The sequence below is a fragment of the Plectropomus leopardus genome, chromosome 13, assembly GCF_008729295.1.
Source record: "Plectropomus leopardus isolate mb chromosome 13, YSFRI_Pleo_2.0, whole genome shotgun sequence".
NCBI classification, from domain to species: Eukaryota; Metazoa; Chordata; class Actinopteri; order Perciformes; family Serranidae; genus Plectropomus; species Plectropomus leopardus.
The window spans coordinates 19,833,931-19,852,667 of record NC_056475.1 but is presented as its reverse complement, the minus strand read 5'-3'; the positions used below and the strand labels follow the sequence as shown (position 1 = coordinate 19,852,667).

Genomic DNA, 18,737 nt, shown 5'->3' with positions numbered 1-18,737 from the left:
GTAGACTGCCTTTATCAGGACTCAGACCAGCTATTGTAACTAACTATATAGGTTATAATCTCAGGAAGCATTCATGGAAGAAATCCATACTGATGAGATGAAGACAAAAATATAATTGTATTTGGCAGACAGATTATTTCGACTTTAATCTGTGTATAAACAGGTCAAGTTACAATGACGAGTCTGTGATAAACAAACACCCCTCCCTCTGCCGTCCCAGCAGGGGTGGACTATAAGTTGATATTTTTCACCATGATCATATTGGGGGAATTTTAATATTGTGAATCATAATCATAAAGTTGTTTATTAAAACAATACAAAGCAGTTAGTACATCAGATTTCTCCAGGAATGATTTCAGAAATATTTGAGATGCAGGATGAAAATGTATGATGGATATTCTCCCTTTCTAAAAAAAAATATTTTGACGCAATATAAATATTAGAAGTCTTATGGTTATTATGATGTATTTTGTCCATAACCCCAAAGCCATTAATCTTGACAAATTTTAAATTAAGACTGAAACAGCAAGAGAGCAGATACATGCATGTCTGACTGTGATTAAAAAACAAACAAACAAAATGAAAAAAACAAAAAACAATAAGTTAATCGTAGTGAATTTCCATTTACTGGGATGATCGTGAATATCATGCTCAGCAGAGACGGCACGGCAACTAACACTAAAAGAGCCTCTGATAGGCGGCATACGCACCTTCCTTAAAAAATGCACTGGAACATTTAATATCAAAAGATATGATGCCATTCAAGTAGTTGAAAAGCCCATTTTTTTTAAATTGTCACTAAAAAGGATGCTTCGCAAAAACATGTTTGTCATATCTGTGATGAAATAAAAATATTAGTTTCTTCACCAACTGTATGGTAAAGTGATTCCAGTATGTTTTGTGGTATTTCATGAGTTTTACACACTTTTTTTTTAGGTTTTATCAGGTTTTTGTAGCAATACAAATAGAACAGCACATCATCAACACACAAAAAAATAAATAAAATACACAAACCAGATTAAAAAAATTAAAGTCACAATTAATTGGTTGTCTGGAAGTGTTTTAGTATTTATACTTGTTAGGAATTAATTGAGTTGGTGTCATGTCGTATAGAAATGTTTTTCCCAGTTATTCTCTCTTTGAAAAAAGTCAACTTTGACAATGCTGGACAAAGATCACTTTAAGATTTAAACATGGCACAATTAAATTTTTTGGCAGCTTTTATTACTGTGTGTGCATCTCCTGTCTTCTTCTTGCGGTAGTTTGATTTTTTTTATTCAGCACCTGTAAAGATATGCACAGTGTGCTTACATCCCACCAACTTCTCCAAAACTACAATGTCTTGGACAATTTCCGGCCGGTGTTTTTTTGTTTTTTTTTACGCATTTACATGAAGACAGTGTCTGTTAACCACTTTCTTATTTGCTGCAAATAAGACTTTAAACAAATTGATATCCTCTCTCATCACAAGACCTTTAATGCTCTGAAACCTGGAACTTTTGAACCCAGAGCAAACTGGTTCAATTTAAAACAAACAAACAAAAAAAAAACAGGAAAAAAAGCAATGAGCAACTTGGTAAGAAACGTTCACAAATTGTCAGATATATAGTAGATTGAGAAAAACAAAATAAAGAAAAATGTCAAGGGAAAAAGGGAAAATACTAGGGCAAATCATTTTAACTATAACTATTCTTAAAATGATCAGAATGACATTTTAAATAATGTTACAGAAAATTATAATTTTGAATCACTGTCATGTCCTTTTTTTGATAACAATTTTCAGGTCATTTTCTTGTACTGATTTCTTGATAATTTTGGGTCATTTCCTCTTAAATTGTTTTTCCCATGTTTTTGAAACAAATAAAGCCAATTTGCTTAGGTCACAAAGGGCTAATTTTCTTGAGCTACATAACAGGGCAGGTATTTGGGATTTCATTTTCCACAATATTTAAAAAAACTGTATGAACCTTTTCCCAGTTTAGCCTGATCTTTGCAGTTTCAGAAAATATGAAGTGGTCAGCTGTAGCCCCTACACAGCCTCAAACAGCTGCCTGCTTTTATTGTTGGTGTTGTGAAGAAGCAGGTCGGAGTCTCCCAGCAGAATTCCCTCCATACAGGTGAGTTTGTGGATGTATTCTGTCTCACGCATTTGATACCAGTCTATTATTTAAGTCTTTTAATGTTTCCAGTTTTGCCTTTAACATTAAATCCCCCCTTCTTTAAACAAAAGCTGGTTCCAACTTTTTGTCCCTAATAAAGTAATCCCTTAACTGCATGCATCTACAAACATCTTTCTTTTCAATACTTTAACTCTCAGAAGCTCATAAATTTGCCATTTTCTGTAACCGTACACATTGCTGTTTTGCCTTTTTGTCCATACCCCTGGCTTCAACTTTGAATCATATGCAAACCACTTCACTGTGCGAGTTTTAAGCATACTTCAATGATTATCTGCATAATATTGTAAATCACTTTTTGGCCAGGATAACTGTGGAAACAAACATGAAATTTCCCTATTGTCTTACATCTAGACATGCCCCAACTCGAAGAAATACAGGCTTTAATTACAAATTTAAAAAAAAACCCAAACAGCTAATCTCTTTGATTTATTCAAGAACTAATATATTAACCTGAGTGGCGGCATTCATATCTGTCTTTGGCCACACAAAAACTCAGGTTTTATTTTTAAATCATGTTTAATGAGAGGCCAAACTGACCACTTAATGTACAGCAGGACTTTGTTTCTGTCAATCTGTTCAGGCTTAGATCCTGATGACACTAATCCTGTTTTCAGGCCCCTTCTCATCTCATATAAACACACACACACTCACACCAGGGTGTCGCTGGCAACGGGACGAGCTTTTGTGTCTGAGAAAAACAGACGATTAACCTGGCTGTTGAGCAGTGACGAACACCGGGGATGTGCTGCCCAGTCCACACACACAGACAACCTGAGCATCCTGTTCTAACCTCACAGACCAGTACTGCCTCCCTCAGCACCTCGCACACACGCAGAGGACGAGGAGGAGAGAGTGAGAGACTTCCTGGCAGACAGCAGCGTACACAAAATGTGCGGGGAAATAAACAAGCAGATGTTTCTAATGAAGTAGGAGGCTCTGAGCACTTAGAGGGGATTTGGGTTACTCCGTCGGACGAGTCTCTGACTGGCTGTCCTGTTTCGATCACAGACACAGATGAAGGTGATTAATGAGACAAGAAGGCTGTGGCTTATCAGAGATTTTACGCTTTCGCCCTAGAGGTGCTGTTAGTAAAACAAGACTGGGCTATGTTCCCCAAATGCTCTCGATACTGAGATCATCTTGCATCCACAGATTCCTGAGATTAATTTGGGAAATGTAACCTCTCAGGTGAAGGATTTTACTAATTGACCTGTTGTCTACTCTGTGCAACACAAAGACAACAATGAGACCGGACTGTGCTAACGACTTTAGATCTAGAGAGATAAAGTATGTATATAAAAGTAGAGAGGATCAACCAAGCCAGGAGTTCACTTGCTCTACCACATAAAGGTTACTAAAAAACAAATAAAGTTGACAGAAAATAAACATTTTACTTGATACAATAAATAGATTTGGTTAATGTTTAGATAAAGGCACCATGTAAATGCATATATGTTAACACAAAATATGTTTTAATTAGCTGATGCTGAAATTTAACATGCACAGCAGTATATAAGACTGTGACGGACCTGAGGTTTGGGCTGCGCTGTGGAGAATCAAGAGTTAAACCAGGAAATGGACATAAACCAGTGATGAGCAACTGGTGGGGTGTGGTTCTTTTGTCAGGGGAAAAACCCAAATACTATGATGGGAAGGCAGAAAATTGCAATTAAATGACAGGAACAAGTAATGATTCAAACTGTCATTATGGAAATGAGGTTGTTTTTCAGACACATGCTCCTCAGAATAGAGGGAACAAAAAACACTTTCCTCATTGCTCACTTCATTACAGCACCAAAAACGGCACTGAATTTGGGTCTCTTCAACCCCTAAAACAGAAACATTTTCCCTCTCACAAAGTAATCCTTTTCATTTTGTGGGAAAAAACAAACATATTTTGTAAGTTGGCACACAGGTGGCACTCCTTGAGATATTTTTTCTCTGAAAAACAAGATCAGAAATTCAATCAAAGAGCAGAGCTCAGCCAATCAGATCTCAGTGTCTGTGGCAACAGCAGCATCAGATCCAGCAGCCATTGGTCTCATGTTTCACACAGGGAAGGCTGTAATTGGCTGATGGCGCGCTGAGGCTTCATTGCCTCCATGGCAACATTGCTTCCTTATTGCTTGGGGAAGGTGAAAAGGAGGGAAAGAGGGGAGGCGACTCTCACTCAGACACTACCTCTGCATTATTCATCCTTTGTCCCCGAGTGCTTGTAGAATGTGTGTAGATGTACTGGCTGATGCATGTGTGTGTTTGTGTGTGTTGGTCGTGGTTTGGGGGGTAATGATTGGTTGAGACTTAAGGGGTGAATGGGGTGAAACCGGTGCAATAATTGCACTCACTAGTGCAACGCATCCAGCAACACCATGTCTATATATAAAACAGCCAAATGAGTTCAGAGGACATTCTGTGAGCCGTTCACGGTGTCGCTGACTTCAAACACAGCCACAAGCCTGTAAGCTGTATTACTCTGAATGGAACAACAAACAAACGGGGAGATATTCTCCAAAACGCTGTTACAGGGCGTACCAGCACACATCTGGACAGTCGATTGGCAGTCCGGCTTGCATCAGCCGCTCTCTGCGCAGAATGCATGAGGCACCTCATCCTCAAGCAAGGACCGGATACAGACTACAACAACAAGCTACACCATCAGAAACAACAAAAACCACGCCGGCTTGTTTGTTGTTGTTTTGACTTTTTTCCCAGCAGTTGAGGGAGGGGAGAATTAGAGGGAGGGGAGGGAGATAGATGGGCAAAGGGTGGGGTTAGCCGAGAGAAAAACATCACACAGAGATTAGGGTGTGGGGGGGGGGGTTCATTCAGGGCTCCTCCCCCGTGTATGTGTCTGAGCATGAGCGGGGGATAACGTCTGTTGACAGGCGTGCCGGCCAGCGAGCTGGCTGGCTGTTTCTCCGGCAGTGAACAAGATGACGAGATGGCAACAGGCACTCAGCATAGCACGTGCTCTCAGTTGCCATCGCAACCTGCCCTTGGATACAGCGTGCTGGTTGGCCATTTCTAACTGTTGTTGTTCTGTGAGGCTGATGAAACCTCGTGGGTGAGGGAGGGCAAGCAGTGCAGCGTGTTGCTGCTTTCCCGCCTTAGTAAAAGTGTTGCTAGGCACATTAGAGGTCAGTTGGTAAACAAACACTCAGCCTTCAATATATAATCACAGCCCTGAACAACCCCATAAGACCTTAAACTTGCTGTTTAACTCTTAAATCCAAGAAATACTTCTAATTAGAGACAAAGCAGGATGAGCCACTGATCTCCAACAATCTCACTGCACAAAGTGAGGGGAAAAGAAACATTTGAAAAGATTATCCTGGTAGTTTAAAGTTGTCTTATTTGGTTTAATCCTTTAGGTGAAACTGACAATGTTGAAACGCATTTTTAAAATCATTTTTTGAAAGCGGTTGAATACTTTATTATACAAAAATGCTTAAAACAAAACAGGCTTATACAAACAAACAAAAATAAAACAGGCCAACAATGAATCGATGTAATAACAATAATGGATGCAAACTGCCATTCATTTCAGAACATTTTTGTTTTAACTGAAAAAGGACAGATTAGTCTTAAAATAATTCCTCCATGAAAAAATAGTCCATAATGTCCCTAACTGAGATGCAGCCAATATCAAAGTGTGTGTCTTTTTTTTTTTTTAATATAAATTCATGAAATGTTGCTCACTTCTGGTAACAACAAACTGATGAAATGCATATATACAGCTTCCCTTTAAGGCTCTGTGCTTGAGGAACAGAACAAAGAAAAAGTGTGTGTGGGCCTCGTGCGGGCCAGATCAATACGGTGTTGTGCTGAGTGTGCAGACTGCCTGATGAAATCCTGCACAAATAAAAATTCTGCTCACAGCATATATTCACTCTGCACCGAGACACGCGGAGGAGATGGTGCCATGAGCCACAGGAGCCGAGCTGACAACATGATTGATTACGTGTGGATGCAGTCTTTGTTTCACCATCGGTAATCAGGACAAAACGGAGGCTCTGTGTGTGTGTTTGTGTGTGTGTGTGTGTGTGTGTGTGTGCGCCCCAGGTGAGGCTAGTACATAAGTGATACTGAGGGAATGTGGTTAAAATGAAACTTAGAAGAGGAACCATTACTGTAAAGCTAGGGGCGAGGAATCACATTCAACACCTGGACAAGGCACCCACCCCAGACAAGCTGACGTTCATCGCTGTCATGCCACATCGCATTCATCCTGAAGGCCGGCGTCGATCTCCTCCAGCCTCTGTGCCATAGACATGACCAGCATTTTCATCTGTGAAGGATGAGTGATGGGCCGGGGAGATGGGGAAGGTTATGAGAGGTGCAGGGTTTGGGATGTGAAGGGCAAAACGCCAGAAAAATTAGTAAAAGATAGACGGGGCGGATACGAAAAAAGTAAGGCCGGGGAAGAAATGAAGGAGAAAATGGACAGGTGGGAAATGAAGGGAGCAGCAGGAAGCAGTGAGGAAGAAAGAGGGGTGGAGTAAAGATAATTGGAAAAGGGGGACAGCGACGGAGAATGACGAAACCCAGAGGGGGAAGTGGTCAGGGATGGATGGGTAAGAAGGGGAGGGGAGAGAGTGGGAGGGGTGGGGGAGAGACAGGTCAGTGAGTGTATAAGATGAAAAACCCAAACAAGTGTCTACGAGTCAGACAGAACAGACAGACAGACAGAATACATTAACCGTGGCGGCTGGGGTGATGAGCACATCAGATACAGTATAGCAAAGGACAAAGAGTGCAACGTTTGAAATTTTAATACTGGTGACGACAATACCTTGAAACAACAAAAAAGAAGACTTTTTCTCCGAATACCTTAATTTGAGAATTAGAAAGTTTTTTCTACCAAAAAAAAACAAAAACATTTTATATTTAAAATAAGTAAGGCTGATTTTTTTTTTAATCTCATCTTCTCATAACCTTAATCAATTATTTTTTTTTGATTAATTGATTTGTCTATAAAATGTTGGCAAAAAGTGAAAAGGGCCCATCATACCCAAAGGTATTCAAAGAACAATGCTTTAAATAGTTAATCTTCACACCTGAAAAGCTGGAATCAGTGACTGTTGAGCATTTTTGCCACATAAATGACTTGAACAATTACCAAACTGACATTAATCAATTAAAACTAGCTGACATTCTCAAATGTTGAATATATGTTTGTAAAACTGTGTGAACACGAGACCTAATGCAAGAACTTTGTCTAAATAAAAGAAGGTCTAAAATTGGCAAAACACTTCTGTTAACCAGAAACTGTCTGATCAACAGTATGATACTTGTTGCTATGGAAAAATTTCAGGGCGGGACCAAAAAGTTATGGGTGCGTTCATAAAAATAAAACAATTTAAAAAAATAAATAATGACACTCTACAATAAAAAAGTGATCACTGTTGCTTTAAGAAACGGAGTCTTCTATTTCGACATAAATTAACAAACGGTTAAGTTTACGATGCTTATCCAGCACGATAATATTCATGTAATATAATATTAACGTTAGGCTATAAACAAACTATACTATGGTTGCCTGACTTCTACGTCACCACAATGAGGCTGTAGAGCTGTGTTCAGCCTGATGACATTCGGTGGTCTAATTTAGACACTTTTTAGCAAACAACAGCTTTGTTAAAGACACTTAGTCTTGTGTGTAAGATTTAGGGGAATGTAGTGCCATCTAGCTGTGAGCACTGCAGATTGCAAGCAGCTGAAACTTCTCCAGGATTCCTTCAGTGTTCATTGTTCAGGGGGATTTTACCACGAGCCAAATTATCCGCAAAGGTCTCCTCCTCTTCAAAACAAATGGACCAGGTGATTTAAACCAGTAAAAACACTGAATAAAGCACTTTGAAGTTATAAATTAGTGTTTACCTGAAGCTGTTTGGCATGTTGAAGACAGCCCGCTATGCTAGCACCTGCTAAACTATGCTCACCTGTTTTCTCTGATGACTTAAGATCTGAAAAAATGTGAATGGCCTTATCTAGAGCCAAAGTTTGGTTTGTTCATTCTGGGCGACTGCAAGAACAAGAACTGCAACATGACGGAGTTTGTCGACAAGAGTCTCTCCCTATGTAAATATAAATGGCTCCTTCTAAGGAAACAAAACCACATTCTTATTTTCAGGTGATTATACCCTAAATGATAACATATTCATTATATTTTAAACCATTTCTGTCAATATATCCCCTTAAATCCTAAACACTGGACCTGGCTTTGTTTACGGACATACACAACAAATTGTCAAAATCTCTTAAGCTTGTGTTAAGCACAGACCTTATTTTAGGCATCTAACTAAAAAACTATTTGAAAGCTACAACAAACAAACAAAAAGACATTTACTTCAAGAGGCGGGAGTCAGAAGTGTAAAAAAAGGCGAACTTATTTTCGCAATCTAACATTCATGTGGCAGAGCTTGATTGCAGTTTCAATACCAACATGAGCTGTGGACGGTCAAGCTCGTACATACCACTCAGTAACATTTCTAATATATGTCTAACAGTGGAAATGTTAAATTCTGTCAAGATAATCGACTGTGTACACTGGAAAACTCAAACGCAATGCTGATTAAAAGAAATAAAAGTAGAACTCGTCAGTGAAAATTAAGCCATAACGATTTGTGCCGACAGACACGTGCTCAAAGAGAGCTCTGATTTTAATTTAAGTCAAAGGCCTTTATAATCTCGTTACAATGCGCCAATGGCTAACAACAAACGATGGCTATAAAACCACCTAACATTAATACAATCAGCTTGTAATCATAGTCAGATTAAACTTCAGCCTCCTAACACAGCAACTAAACACAGTCAATGACAAGGTGGATTTAGGTGGAAACCTACATATCACCCAAAGAGAATATGAGGTAAGCCTGTTCATTTCATTATACAGCACAGGCGCGCCCCTTTGTTTGATTGACAGATGGTGTTATTACATCAGTGACATTCGTTTGTGAGATGAGTTGATTCATTTTAAAGTGCATTTGTTTTGGAGGTTCACAGAAGGGCAACAGAAGAGAACATTTAATTATATGTGCAAAGTGTCAGTCAAGGATAAATTAATCAAATGTTAGTACTTACTTTTTTTATACGCAAACATGCTAATACATGTTTCTATAAGGAATTATGTCTTGTATTTCTGTTGCTCAGTTTTTTATTCTCGTCAAAAACCGGTACTGTCACACAGATAACATCTCATAACACTACTGATCAATCATCACCTGCAGCCAAAGTTCAGAAATCACTGCCAAGTAAAACAAAATACCATGCATACATCCCGCTTTAGTGACAAAGACACTTCATGATCAAAACATGTTTTTCCTCCAACAAAGATTCCTCAACATGCTCCCCATCACATCTATTGTCCTTGGTGCAAGCGTGTGGGAGGGCTGGCAGGTACTCCTGCACACTATCACCACCTACTGGCCAATTTGAGTACATGTGGATGTTTTCAAACAAAGGGTGATTAAGAATAACTTTGGGAACCTACACTGCTCCAGTTTATAATGCAAGTACCCTTGTCATTTTCATAATAATAGTGCAAGAAACAGAAGAGAAATTCAAAGTATAAAAATACAGATTTTTTTTAAAGGGATCAGATGTTAAGACTTAAAACTTACTGAAAATATACTTCTTTATTTTAATGCAATCTAAAATGGAATGAAGAAAAAAGAAAATCACTTTTAAATCTTTAAACCAGGAGCCAATATGGGGAGATGAGGTAATGTCTGATATAAACGTCTGCCGGTCACAGGAGAAAGGGCTTCCCAGAACTAAGCTGATGTCATCATTAGTATAACCTGTGCATTGGTAATCAATGAGAGAGAGCTGCTCTAAAGCAATGTGAGAGCACGGTCAGCAAGACAATAAAACACAGAGGACAGTGACTCATAACCAGCAATGAGCAGGTCAAACCTCTAGTTTTTCATCTTTTTACAAAACAATGTCATTTTAGAGGACTAAACTTCACTTGTGCTGGGAGAAAAAGTCGTGGTTACACACTGCAATGAGTTTTAGAGCAAACATTCTGCACAGAGGATGAAACATTTCTTTTTACAGCGATACAATATAATAGAAAACAGACAAAGAAAAGCAGCAACAGTAATTTACCTCTGTCAGCTGTTGTTCAACAATGCCTCTATACTCCAGTGTGACGGGCTGCTCTTTGGGGCCCTCTGCTGCCAACATCTGGCTTGCAGAGCCAAGCACATAGCTGAAAAACATTCACAGTATCATATAAAATTAGGGTGCTAAATAAAAGCACAGGGGGGGAAATGTTCCAGTAACACCTATACAACTAATAAAATCCCATACAACATCTCAACTATTAACACTGCCTGTGGAAAGCATACGACATTCAGCTTTTGAGGAAGCCCTATTTTAGGCTGTGGTATTGGACACCTTGTTTTAAAAATAATCTTTTTCAATTTTTAAATGCAATTCCCCAAAAAAATACTATTATTTTTACCTTGTTATTTAAACACATAGAGTTTGGCTTTTAATTCCTTGTAACTTAAGCAGTTAATGTGCATTGCAACATATACCACCAGCAGTAAATTCACTCATACCAAAACTAGTGTGAAAATCATATTTTCTACATCAAACTAGGGTTTTTATTTCTACTCATTCTATTATTCGACGTAATTGTTAGAATATGCTGAAGCTTTTAAGTTTAAATTTGTTGATACCAGTTTTTATATAAGGGTCCATGTTTTCAATTTTCAAGACAAAATAAATACTCATATAATATTGTAGTAACTCTTCCCTAGCGTATAATACCAAACTCTTTCTACTGCATCATGAGTCAAATAAACAGGGGGAAAGGGGAGCATTTTTTCCTCCCTAACTAGGAAATTTGAGATGTGCTGCCTTTTCACTTTTATTTCGGTACACGCTCACTGGATTTTGGGTCTGGCACTCCATTGTTGATGTGTAACCTTCTTTTCCAATACATACTCACACTTACATTTCAACATACAGTTAATAAGGTGTTAATTTCATCAGAGACTCTTCTCAGAAAATGTACATCTTGTGAAACAACGTCACAGGTGAACGTTTTTCACTGCACAGTCATGTTTTGATCATCACGCCTTCTTCAACAATGTATCATAAATCACATAAAACAATTTAAAGTTATGTGTCTTTTATAATCCAAGCCCTAAACTTACCTGTCGATGTCTGCTACATTGAAGCAGAATGCAAATCTCTTGTGGTCCAGGTTCTTAGGAGTGGATGTATAAACCATGCCGAGCACAGAGTGGCAGCCTCGACAGAACAGATCCACAATCAGACTGAAAGAAAGATTGGGACAGATTTAAACTAACAAGTAAAAATACATAAATTACAAAAGACATGTAGGTTGTTTGTTAATCTATTCAAACACAACATTTATGCCAATTTTCAAATCCATCTACGACCCCATAATAAAAGGTATAGGAATGTTTAGATAACTAAAACTATTTGGTTAAGAAGTATTGTGGATGGGAAAGGTAACAGTGATGGGTACTTGCCCTCCAATAAACTTTGGCAAGGGGTATACCTATAGAACATTTTAATGAAACATCCCCAGTTTTATTTAAAATTAAACTGGGGGTGACAAAATGTAGTATTTTGTTTTGGTTACCTGAAGCCCATGTGTGTGGGATGGGCCCAGTAGTAGTATATGACTATGTACGCTTATTCCAGTGCTGTACATAAATACAGTTTAGATATACTTTGTACAGCTATAGTTACTTTGCAGATTATCACTTCACATAAAAAAAAAATCATATAGGGCTGAGCAATATGGAGAAAATACATTTTGATTTCAAACAATCATCACTAATGCGGATATAATGACTAAGTGGGAAAAGGGAATAAAAAATAACTACAATCTATCAGAAAATTATAACAAAAAGAAAAAACAACAGTACAGTAATGATATTTTGAAACTCAAAACCTAAGACAATACCTTATGTCTTATCAGGACAATGATATAATATCAACATGTTGCCTAGTCCTATGTTGACAAAATATGATGCTTGAACAATGAATAAAGCATTTAAAATCAGACCTCTCTATTAGGGATGATAACAATGAATCAACAATCGGTTATTCGACTATTAAGAATTTAATAAAGCTAGAAATTGAATCGGTCAATCAAGAGGTTGTGAAATACTATCACAGTATATGCAATATGTTGCTGTGAGCTTTGATTGAGATAAAAACACATTTGATATTGTTTGAAATATGCAACGTTTTAATGTTTCTTTAAAAAGAATGATTATTCAATTGTTAATTTTACCAATAATCAATTAAAGATATAAAAGGTTGCTTACAAGACTAAGCATGAGTTAAAATAATCCAATGATATAAAAGTATAGCTTGATTCTGAAAGGGGCAATCCTGCTGCATAATTTGCACTTTAAAGGTTGATACTATTAGTACATTTAGCTGATGCTGCTATTGACCTTTTAATCAGGTAAAATGTGAATGCAAATATTTTAAATGTATTAATATAATATTTTTAATGTATGAGTATTTTAAGTTACTGTATTGGTACTTTTATTTTAATAAAAGGATCTGAATACTTCATACACAGTACTGTGCAGGATCTTCTTATTAGGGTTGACTGATATAGGTTTTTCAGGGCTGATACCAATACCAATTATTAGTAGTTAATGAGATCAGTAACCGATATTATCAACAGATATGCATTTACAATAAAAATGAAAATCTTTCTGTCAATATTTAGAATTTAGAATATGACAGACTCCAACACAAAACTTTGTTTAAATGCCTTTAGCAAATGTTTAATCAAAACTGAAACTTTCAACATTATATAAAGAAGGTTCCCTGCAACTTTTTTTATAAAGTCAAGTAAAAACTAAATGAATAAAAACAGCTCCAAAATAAAAATCCCTCCCTTGCTGACACTTTCTTTGCACTTTTTAAACAATTAATTGTATCGGCAATCATAAGAATAAAGTACTGATACAGATAATGGGCAAAATGCCAAAATCGGTCCCAATAATCGGTCAGGCCGATCAGGCCGATAATCTGTCTTACCAGGGGGATCGTTTGCTGGCTTCATGTAGGCGAGTGTCCTCTCCAACCACGACGTTGTCAGTGACCCCTGAGACCAAAACATCAAAACATGTCAGCAGCGTATTGCAGCATTGTGTTATAGTTTGTATTTATAAGGCCACGTTGATATCTGTAAATACCCAACCTTTACTGCTGCATCTGAACGCACCACTCATTTTTAAACTGCACTAGCTAGCGAGCTAACTGTCCGGTGATAAATAAAACAACAGCAGAAAGACAGAATTAAATTTTGGTGGGGACAGTTTGATATGTCGCCCAGCTGACTTCTCTACATTCGTTATATGCAAAAGCAGTCAGTTTGGGCGTGAAAATAAAAAAGTAAGCGAAACTCACGTTTCAGTCTTATTTGGTTTTGTCCATCTTCACTTCCATCCCAGGACAGTGAGTCCCCGGCAGGCAGCTTGCACTTCCCGCAGATGAAGACCACAGGTCCGTCGTCACCGTCCTCCTCCTCGTCCTCCTCTGCGTGGCCAAACAACTTTTCTTCGACGGCGGTGGAGTCTACACTGGACTCAAACGTGGTGTTTATGAGTTTCTGTCGGTGTTTTGATGCCTTTTCTCTCGACGCCATTTCTACGAAATTCTACTCAACAAGCTGTTTTGAACTTACGCGGGTGGTTGACAGAGAAGTGCAGATCCCTGAAGACATATCACGACGCAAGACAATTCATTGTGTGTACTTCCGCTTTCGTCTGTTAGAGAAAAGCCTCAAAAGATACAACCTCAATGCTTTATGTACAGCCAATGTTCAAAACGGATGGCCAAATAAAATAAGACCCATTTTTTTTTTTTACAAAAAACACTTACTATTCATCCCGTTATTATTCCATAAGCCTCTCGTTAGTCTATTTTAAGCGTTTACAGATGCGAGAGTGCCTTCTCTGAACTTTTCCGGTTTACTTGAAAAAGGTATAAAGGTATGTCTGAGGGGAAACGACGTGAACTCTCTTGATCTGTTGTTCATCTTTGTGAGCCTAAGAACGTAGACCGGAAACAGTTTGTTAATACCTTACATTTATGTTATTTATGACCTGCTTTGTTTTTATTAATTTATTAATTTAACTACAACTAGTCCTTTTTTAAATTAAATTTAAAAACATGAAGTTAATTTTACAAAAACAAATTTGCTCCGTCTTCTCGTTTGCTTGCAACCCGGAAGTTATTAGAATGATTTTAGGGGCGCGAAACCAGAGAGGAAAAAAACTTTACTGTTGTCGCCTTTTGGGACTGCTGGATCACCTAAATGTTTTAAGAAGTTAGCCGTTGTGGTGTCTGATGCTTTTTGTTCGTCATGTGTGAAAAAATCAAGAAGGTAAAGTCTTTATAACACGACCATAAGTTAATTAAGTCATAAGTTAATGCCGTTGGTTCTTGTTTACATCTTGCTTGATGTCGCTCCTCAGGTGAACAGCTGGCTCAGCTCAGTGTTTGGAGATCAGCCGGTCCCACACTTTGAGGTCAACACAAGGACAGTGGACATCCTGTACCAGCTGGCTCAGTCCAGTGAAGACCGCTGCAGTGACACAGCTGTCCTCACAGAGGACCTCAAACAGAAAGCCTCCGAGTATCAGGCTGAAGGTGGGACACTGACAGACAGGAGAGGAGCGAAGTGAACTTAACACTGTCAATTTTTATGCAAAGTGCCTGTTATTTAACCCTTTGAAACCTGGAGCAACATCACTTCTTTCTGCTGCTTTCAGCAAGTATTTAGACCTTTGAACCCTGAACAAAAAAGGGGGAAAAAAGCTATGAGCACCTTGGTTAGAAATGTTACACAAATTGCAAGAAATTAATAGGTTCAAAAATAATAAATTAAAAAAAAGTTCAGGTAAAATGCCAAAGGAAACATAAAAAGCTCGGAAAAAACTATATTTATAATTATCCTCTTACATATTTAAAATTGTGTTACAGAGTTATAATATGTTTTAAGCACTTTGCCTTTTCCCCATGTTTTTGCAAGAAATTAAACCAATTTGCTCCAGTTTCAAAGGGTTAATGAGTACGACTAAGTGATAGGCAAAAGATCCAACTTGTTACAGATCTTTAATGGTCTGATTCTGTTTTTACATGATCCACTTCACTGTACCCAGCTGTGTCAAATGTAAGACAGTCCATCAGTTCATACCACAAAGTCTTCACAGAACTTTAGCACAACGTGACTGTGTTTCCTCCGTCTAGGTGCTCACCTCCGTGATGTTCTCCTGCAAGCTGTTGGTCTGTCCTGTGCAAGCTTGTCAAAGCCTGCCTCTGACTACTTGTCTGCTTTGGTGGACACTGCCATGGTGCTTGGAGTCAGAGACACGTCACTGGGCAGGTACACCGTCGCTGCACTCTTGTGGTCTATTCTAAGATAAGATAATCCTTTTTTAGTTTGGAAATTTGCATTGCTGCAGCAGAGATGTGTGTACAATATAAGCAAGCAACAAGAGCAATATAAATAGTGAAAGAACAAGGTGAAAACTCAACAGTTAAAAAATATTTTCATCAATGGCACATGGAAGATAGTTACACTTGTGAGAAATTGCACTTTAAGTTTGTTGTTTTTCTATTGTTTCTCATCAGTATTGTTCTTGATGGAAAGTTAGCATTAAAGGATTTCACATTAACAGCTTTATGTCTCGCCTAGCTTCATGCCAGCGGTGAACAACCTCACCAACGAACTCCTGGAGGCAGAAAAGTCAAACAGGAGACTTGAGAGGGAACTGCGGGCCGTCAGAAAGAGACTCGGTGCCACTCTGGTGCTGCGGAGCAACTTACAAGAGTAAGAACATGGATGTCGAGGATGACTTTAGCATGTTGACCGTGGCCTTGCTTTGTAGCAAGTAAAAACTAAAAACTACTTCTTCATGTAGGCACATGCTAAAATCCAGTCACAGCAGACATACAGCATTTGTTGCCACATACTTTACTATATCTGTAACTTGTCTTTAGGGATATCAACAAAACAGTCAAAACTCAAGCAGTGGAGAGCGCTAAAGCAGAAGAGCGACTGCTCAACATGGATTTTGTGACTGCAAAGGCTAAAGAGCTCAGCAGCAGACGGGAGAGGGCAGAGGTACGTCACGGCATTAGACCTGTTTATGTGTAATAACTGTATAATGCAAGTTATGTTGTGCATTGCAACATTAAATTTATGCCGCTGTTAAAAATGATAATGCCCAGATATTTAGAGTGCTTCTTCTACACTTCAGCCTGTTTTGTTTCACGTAATCATATCCGAGTGGGAGGTTTTGCTCTGGATGAGAAAATTAAGAAAAATTGTACTAATGACAACTTGTTATGCAGCCCAAAGAGGCATTGATTATTGGTGTCTTCAGCCACCAGGATGAGAAAATTGCAATCAACACATGCCAAAAAAAAAAAAAAAAAAATCAAATAGCCAACGGCATAAAAATACTCAATTAGAAGGGTGAACGATGGAGAGGGTAGTCTTAAGAGAGTCTACTAGAAAACACTCTAGCAATAGGAAAGAAGACAAACTTAAGGGTTTGATGATGAACATGCTATGCAGATTTATCGTTCATTGCTCAATGATGTTGCCACAGAAAAAAATGCCAAAGGTGCAGAAATTGCTCTCTGAAAAACAGCAAATAATCTCCTGGTGAGCCGTGGTTCTTTCCTCTGTGGGGTTACACATTTTATTTTGTTAAAAAAGACAGAGTGTAGTTTGACCCGGATATAATTTGGGCATCAAGTTACTAGAGCAACAAGATGATGCTGCAGACAGTCCAACAGTTATTGCCACTGGTATCATTGTCAGGAGAGAGCAGATACACTAATATCACCGTCAGCAGCCGCGACACAGCTTCATGGGACTCGGCTGAATGTTTAATTCTCTTCTGTCAATCCTGCAGGCTCAACTTGTATCCAGGAACATGGACAAGTCCATCACACACCAAGCTGTTGTGCAGCTTTCTGAGGTAATTTTAGCTGTTACAGGTACAAGTTAAGCAGCATGAAAATGCAAACTTCATTTAATATCCCTGTAAATAATCTTTTTTAATAATTTAGTAACAAATTTGACCTTTTATATTCTACTCTAATTGTACACCGGCATCCTTGATTATGTTTTTGTATTGTATTGCTCTGTAAAGCACTTTGAATTGCCCTGTTGTATGAAATGTGCTGTACAGTTAAAGCTGCCCTGCCTGCCGAATGAAAATACAACGCTTTGGTTCACTTTTAGGGTTAAAATGTGTCGTCTTATCTTTCTCTCTGTAGGAAACCACAGCGCTGAAACAAGAAATAATCCCCCTGAAAAAGAAACTGGAGCCTTACATGGATTTAAGCCCAGTGAGTTTGTTTTCAGTTTAACCACTAACAGTCCAACATCCAACAGCACTTTCACATCATGCTATATATTTTTATCATGGCATTTTTGGGGGAGAAAATCTATATTTAGACCTAATTATACCAACTTGACAGATATTTCAAAACAGCTTTATGTTTGTGTATTCGACTTCATGAAATGTTTTTTTTTCCTTCTAAACCACAACAGAGCCCTTCTCTCGCTCAAGTGAAAATAGAAGAAGCAAAAAGAGAATTGGTGAGTATCGTAATACTTGGTTAGGTGATGGTTGATATGTGGTTGCTTACTTGTTTTTCTTTTATTTTTAATGTCATTGTGTTTCCTCAATTCCAGGCTGCACTTGATTCACAGTTTGAGATGAATATGGATTTCAAGTGAAGATGTTTATAAAGTTAAAATCTGTCCCATTTTGAGCTGTAAATTCTTTGTGTTTGGAAAAATAAACTAATTGTTTCTCTGTCTTTGGGAATCTTTGTATTGTGTTGCGACAGCCAACTCCTTATTTCAAAATAACTGTCTCCCTCTGTTGAATGTTGTAAAGTAAATAAAGCAACCTCCTGAGACTAGAATTGTGTGTTCCTCCGCAGCTGATTTCTTTGAAAGATTTGTGCTTTCAAAGAAAACTGAAAATATTTTGATATGCGAGTGATCCAAGCCATCCTTGAGGAAAAAATGTAAATCTTTCCTTTGGATGGACCTGTTTGGTTTATCTCCCCGTCTTCCTGTTTGTTACAAAACATCATTAACACTAATCAAATGTTTTGTCTTGATTTTGGAGTCACTCCTATCTAATCGAGTAGTTGTGTTCCCAATTTGAACAAGTTTCAACAGCATGTCGTGAGAAATTTTCTTTGATCAAAGTCTCTCTGATAATGGCATATTGATTATCCATTATCTGTCTGCCCAAACACAACGAGGTTTAGGGTTTTTTTGTTTTTTCGAGTGGCCTTAGTTGTCAGCAGTAATTATTTATTTAGTTAACACAATATGTTTTTGCTTGTCTTTATGGCAACTCTTTTTTTTTTTTTCAAAAAGCAACAAAATAAACACTAATAGTTGTATTGTGTTACATATTTTATCCTTATGTAATCTCTACCATATTGTAAAGAAGTTTATGTCATCAACAAGAATTGCTGACATGAGTCAGCATCATGATGGGA

General features: G+C 38.0%; 2 protein-coding genes across 3 annotated transcripts; one reads left to right on the top strand and one right to left on the bottom strand.

The window, feature by feature from the left end:
* Positions 1-6,224: 6,224 nt before the first annotated feature.
* mis18a (MIS18 kinetochore protein A) lies at positions 6,225-13,945 on the bottom strand. 2 transcript variants are annotated; one of them, XM_042499724.1, is made up of 5 exons: positions 13,602-13,945; positions 13,230-13,296; positions 11,351-11,473; positions 10,293-10,395; positions 6,225-6,468 (listed from the first exon to the last, which is right to left on the bottom strand). In XM_042499724.1, exons 1-5 carry the CDS (start codon positions 13,837-13,839, stop codon positions 6,388-6,390), a joined length of 612 nt encoding a protein of 203 aa, XP_042355658.1. In that variant the 5' UTR covers positions 13,840-13,945; the 3' UTR covers positions 6,225-6,387. The 2 variants fall into 2 exon arrangements, with proteins under 2 accessions (XP_042355658.1, XP_042355657.1); XM_042499723.1 differs by lacking the exon at positions 6,225-6,468 and adding an exon at positions 6,508-6,837.
* A 514-nt stretch (positions 13,946-14,459) lies between these two features.
* On the top strand, positions 14,460-18,094 carry haus1 (HAUS augmin-like complex, subunit 1). Its single transcript, XM_042499846.1, has 9 exons — positions 14,460-14,580; positions 14,672-14,846; positions 15,447-15,582; positions 15,895-16,029; positions 16,200-16,323; positions 17,123-17,188; positions 17,490-17,561; positions 17,767-17,814; positions 17,911-18,094. The coding sequence occupies exons 1-9, from the start codon at positions 14,560-14,562 to the stop codon at positions 17,953-17,955; spliced, it is 822 nt and encodes a 273-aa protein (XP_042355780.1). The 5' UTR covers positions 14,460-14,559; the 3' UTR covers positions 17,956-18,094.
* The last annotated feature ends 643 nt before the right edge of the window (positions 18,095-18,737 follow it).

Excerpts from the sequence above, each read along its gene's own strand:
- mis18a (XM_042499723.1), bottom strand. The coding sequence starts at position 13,839 with ATGGCGTCGAGAGAAAAGGCATCAAAACACCGACAGAAACTCATAAAC. Across the intron at positions 10,396-11,350 it reads AATGTAGCAGACATCGACAG|CTATGTGCTTGGCTCTGCAA; the intron begins GTAAGTTTAGGG and ends AATGTTTTTCAG. Across the intron at positions 6,838-10,292 it reads TTGAACAACAGCTGACAGAG|ACACTTGTTTGGGTTTTTCA; the intron begins GTAAATTACTGT and ends TCTGACTCGTAG.
- haus1 (XM_042499846.1), top strand. The coding sequence starts at position 14,560 with ATGTGTGAAAAAATCAAGAAG. Across the intron at positions 14,581-14,671 it reads TGTGTGAAAAAATCAAGAAG|GTGAACAGCTGGCTCAGCTC; the intron begins GTAAAGTCTTTA and ends GTCGCTCCTCAG. Across the intron at positions 17,189-17,489 it reads CTGTTGTGCAGCTTTCTGAG|GAAACCACAGCGCTGAAACA; the intron begins GTAATTTTAGCT and ends TTCTCTCTGTAG.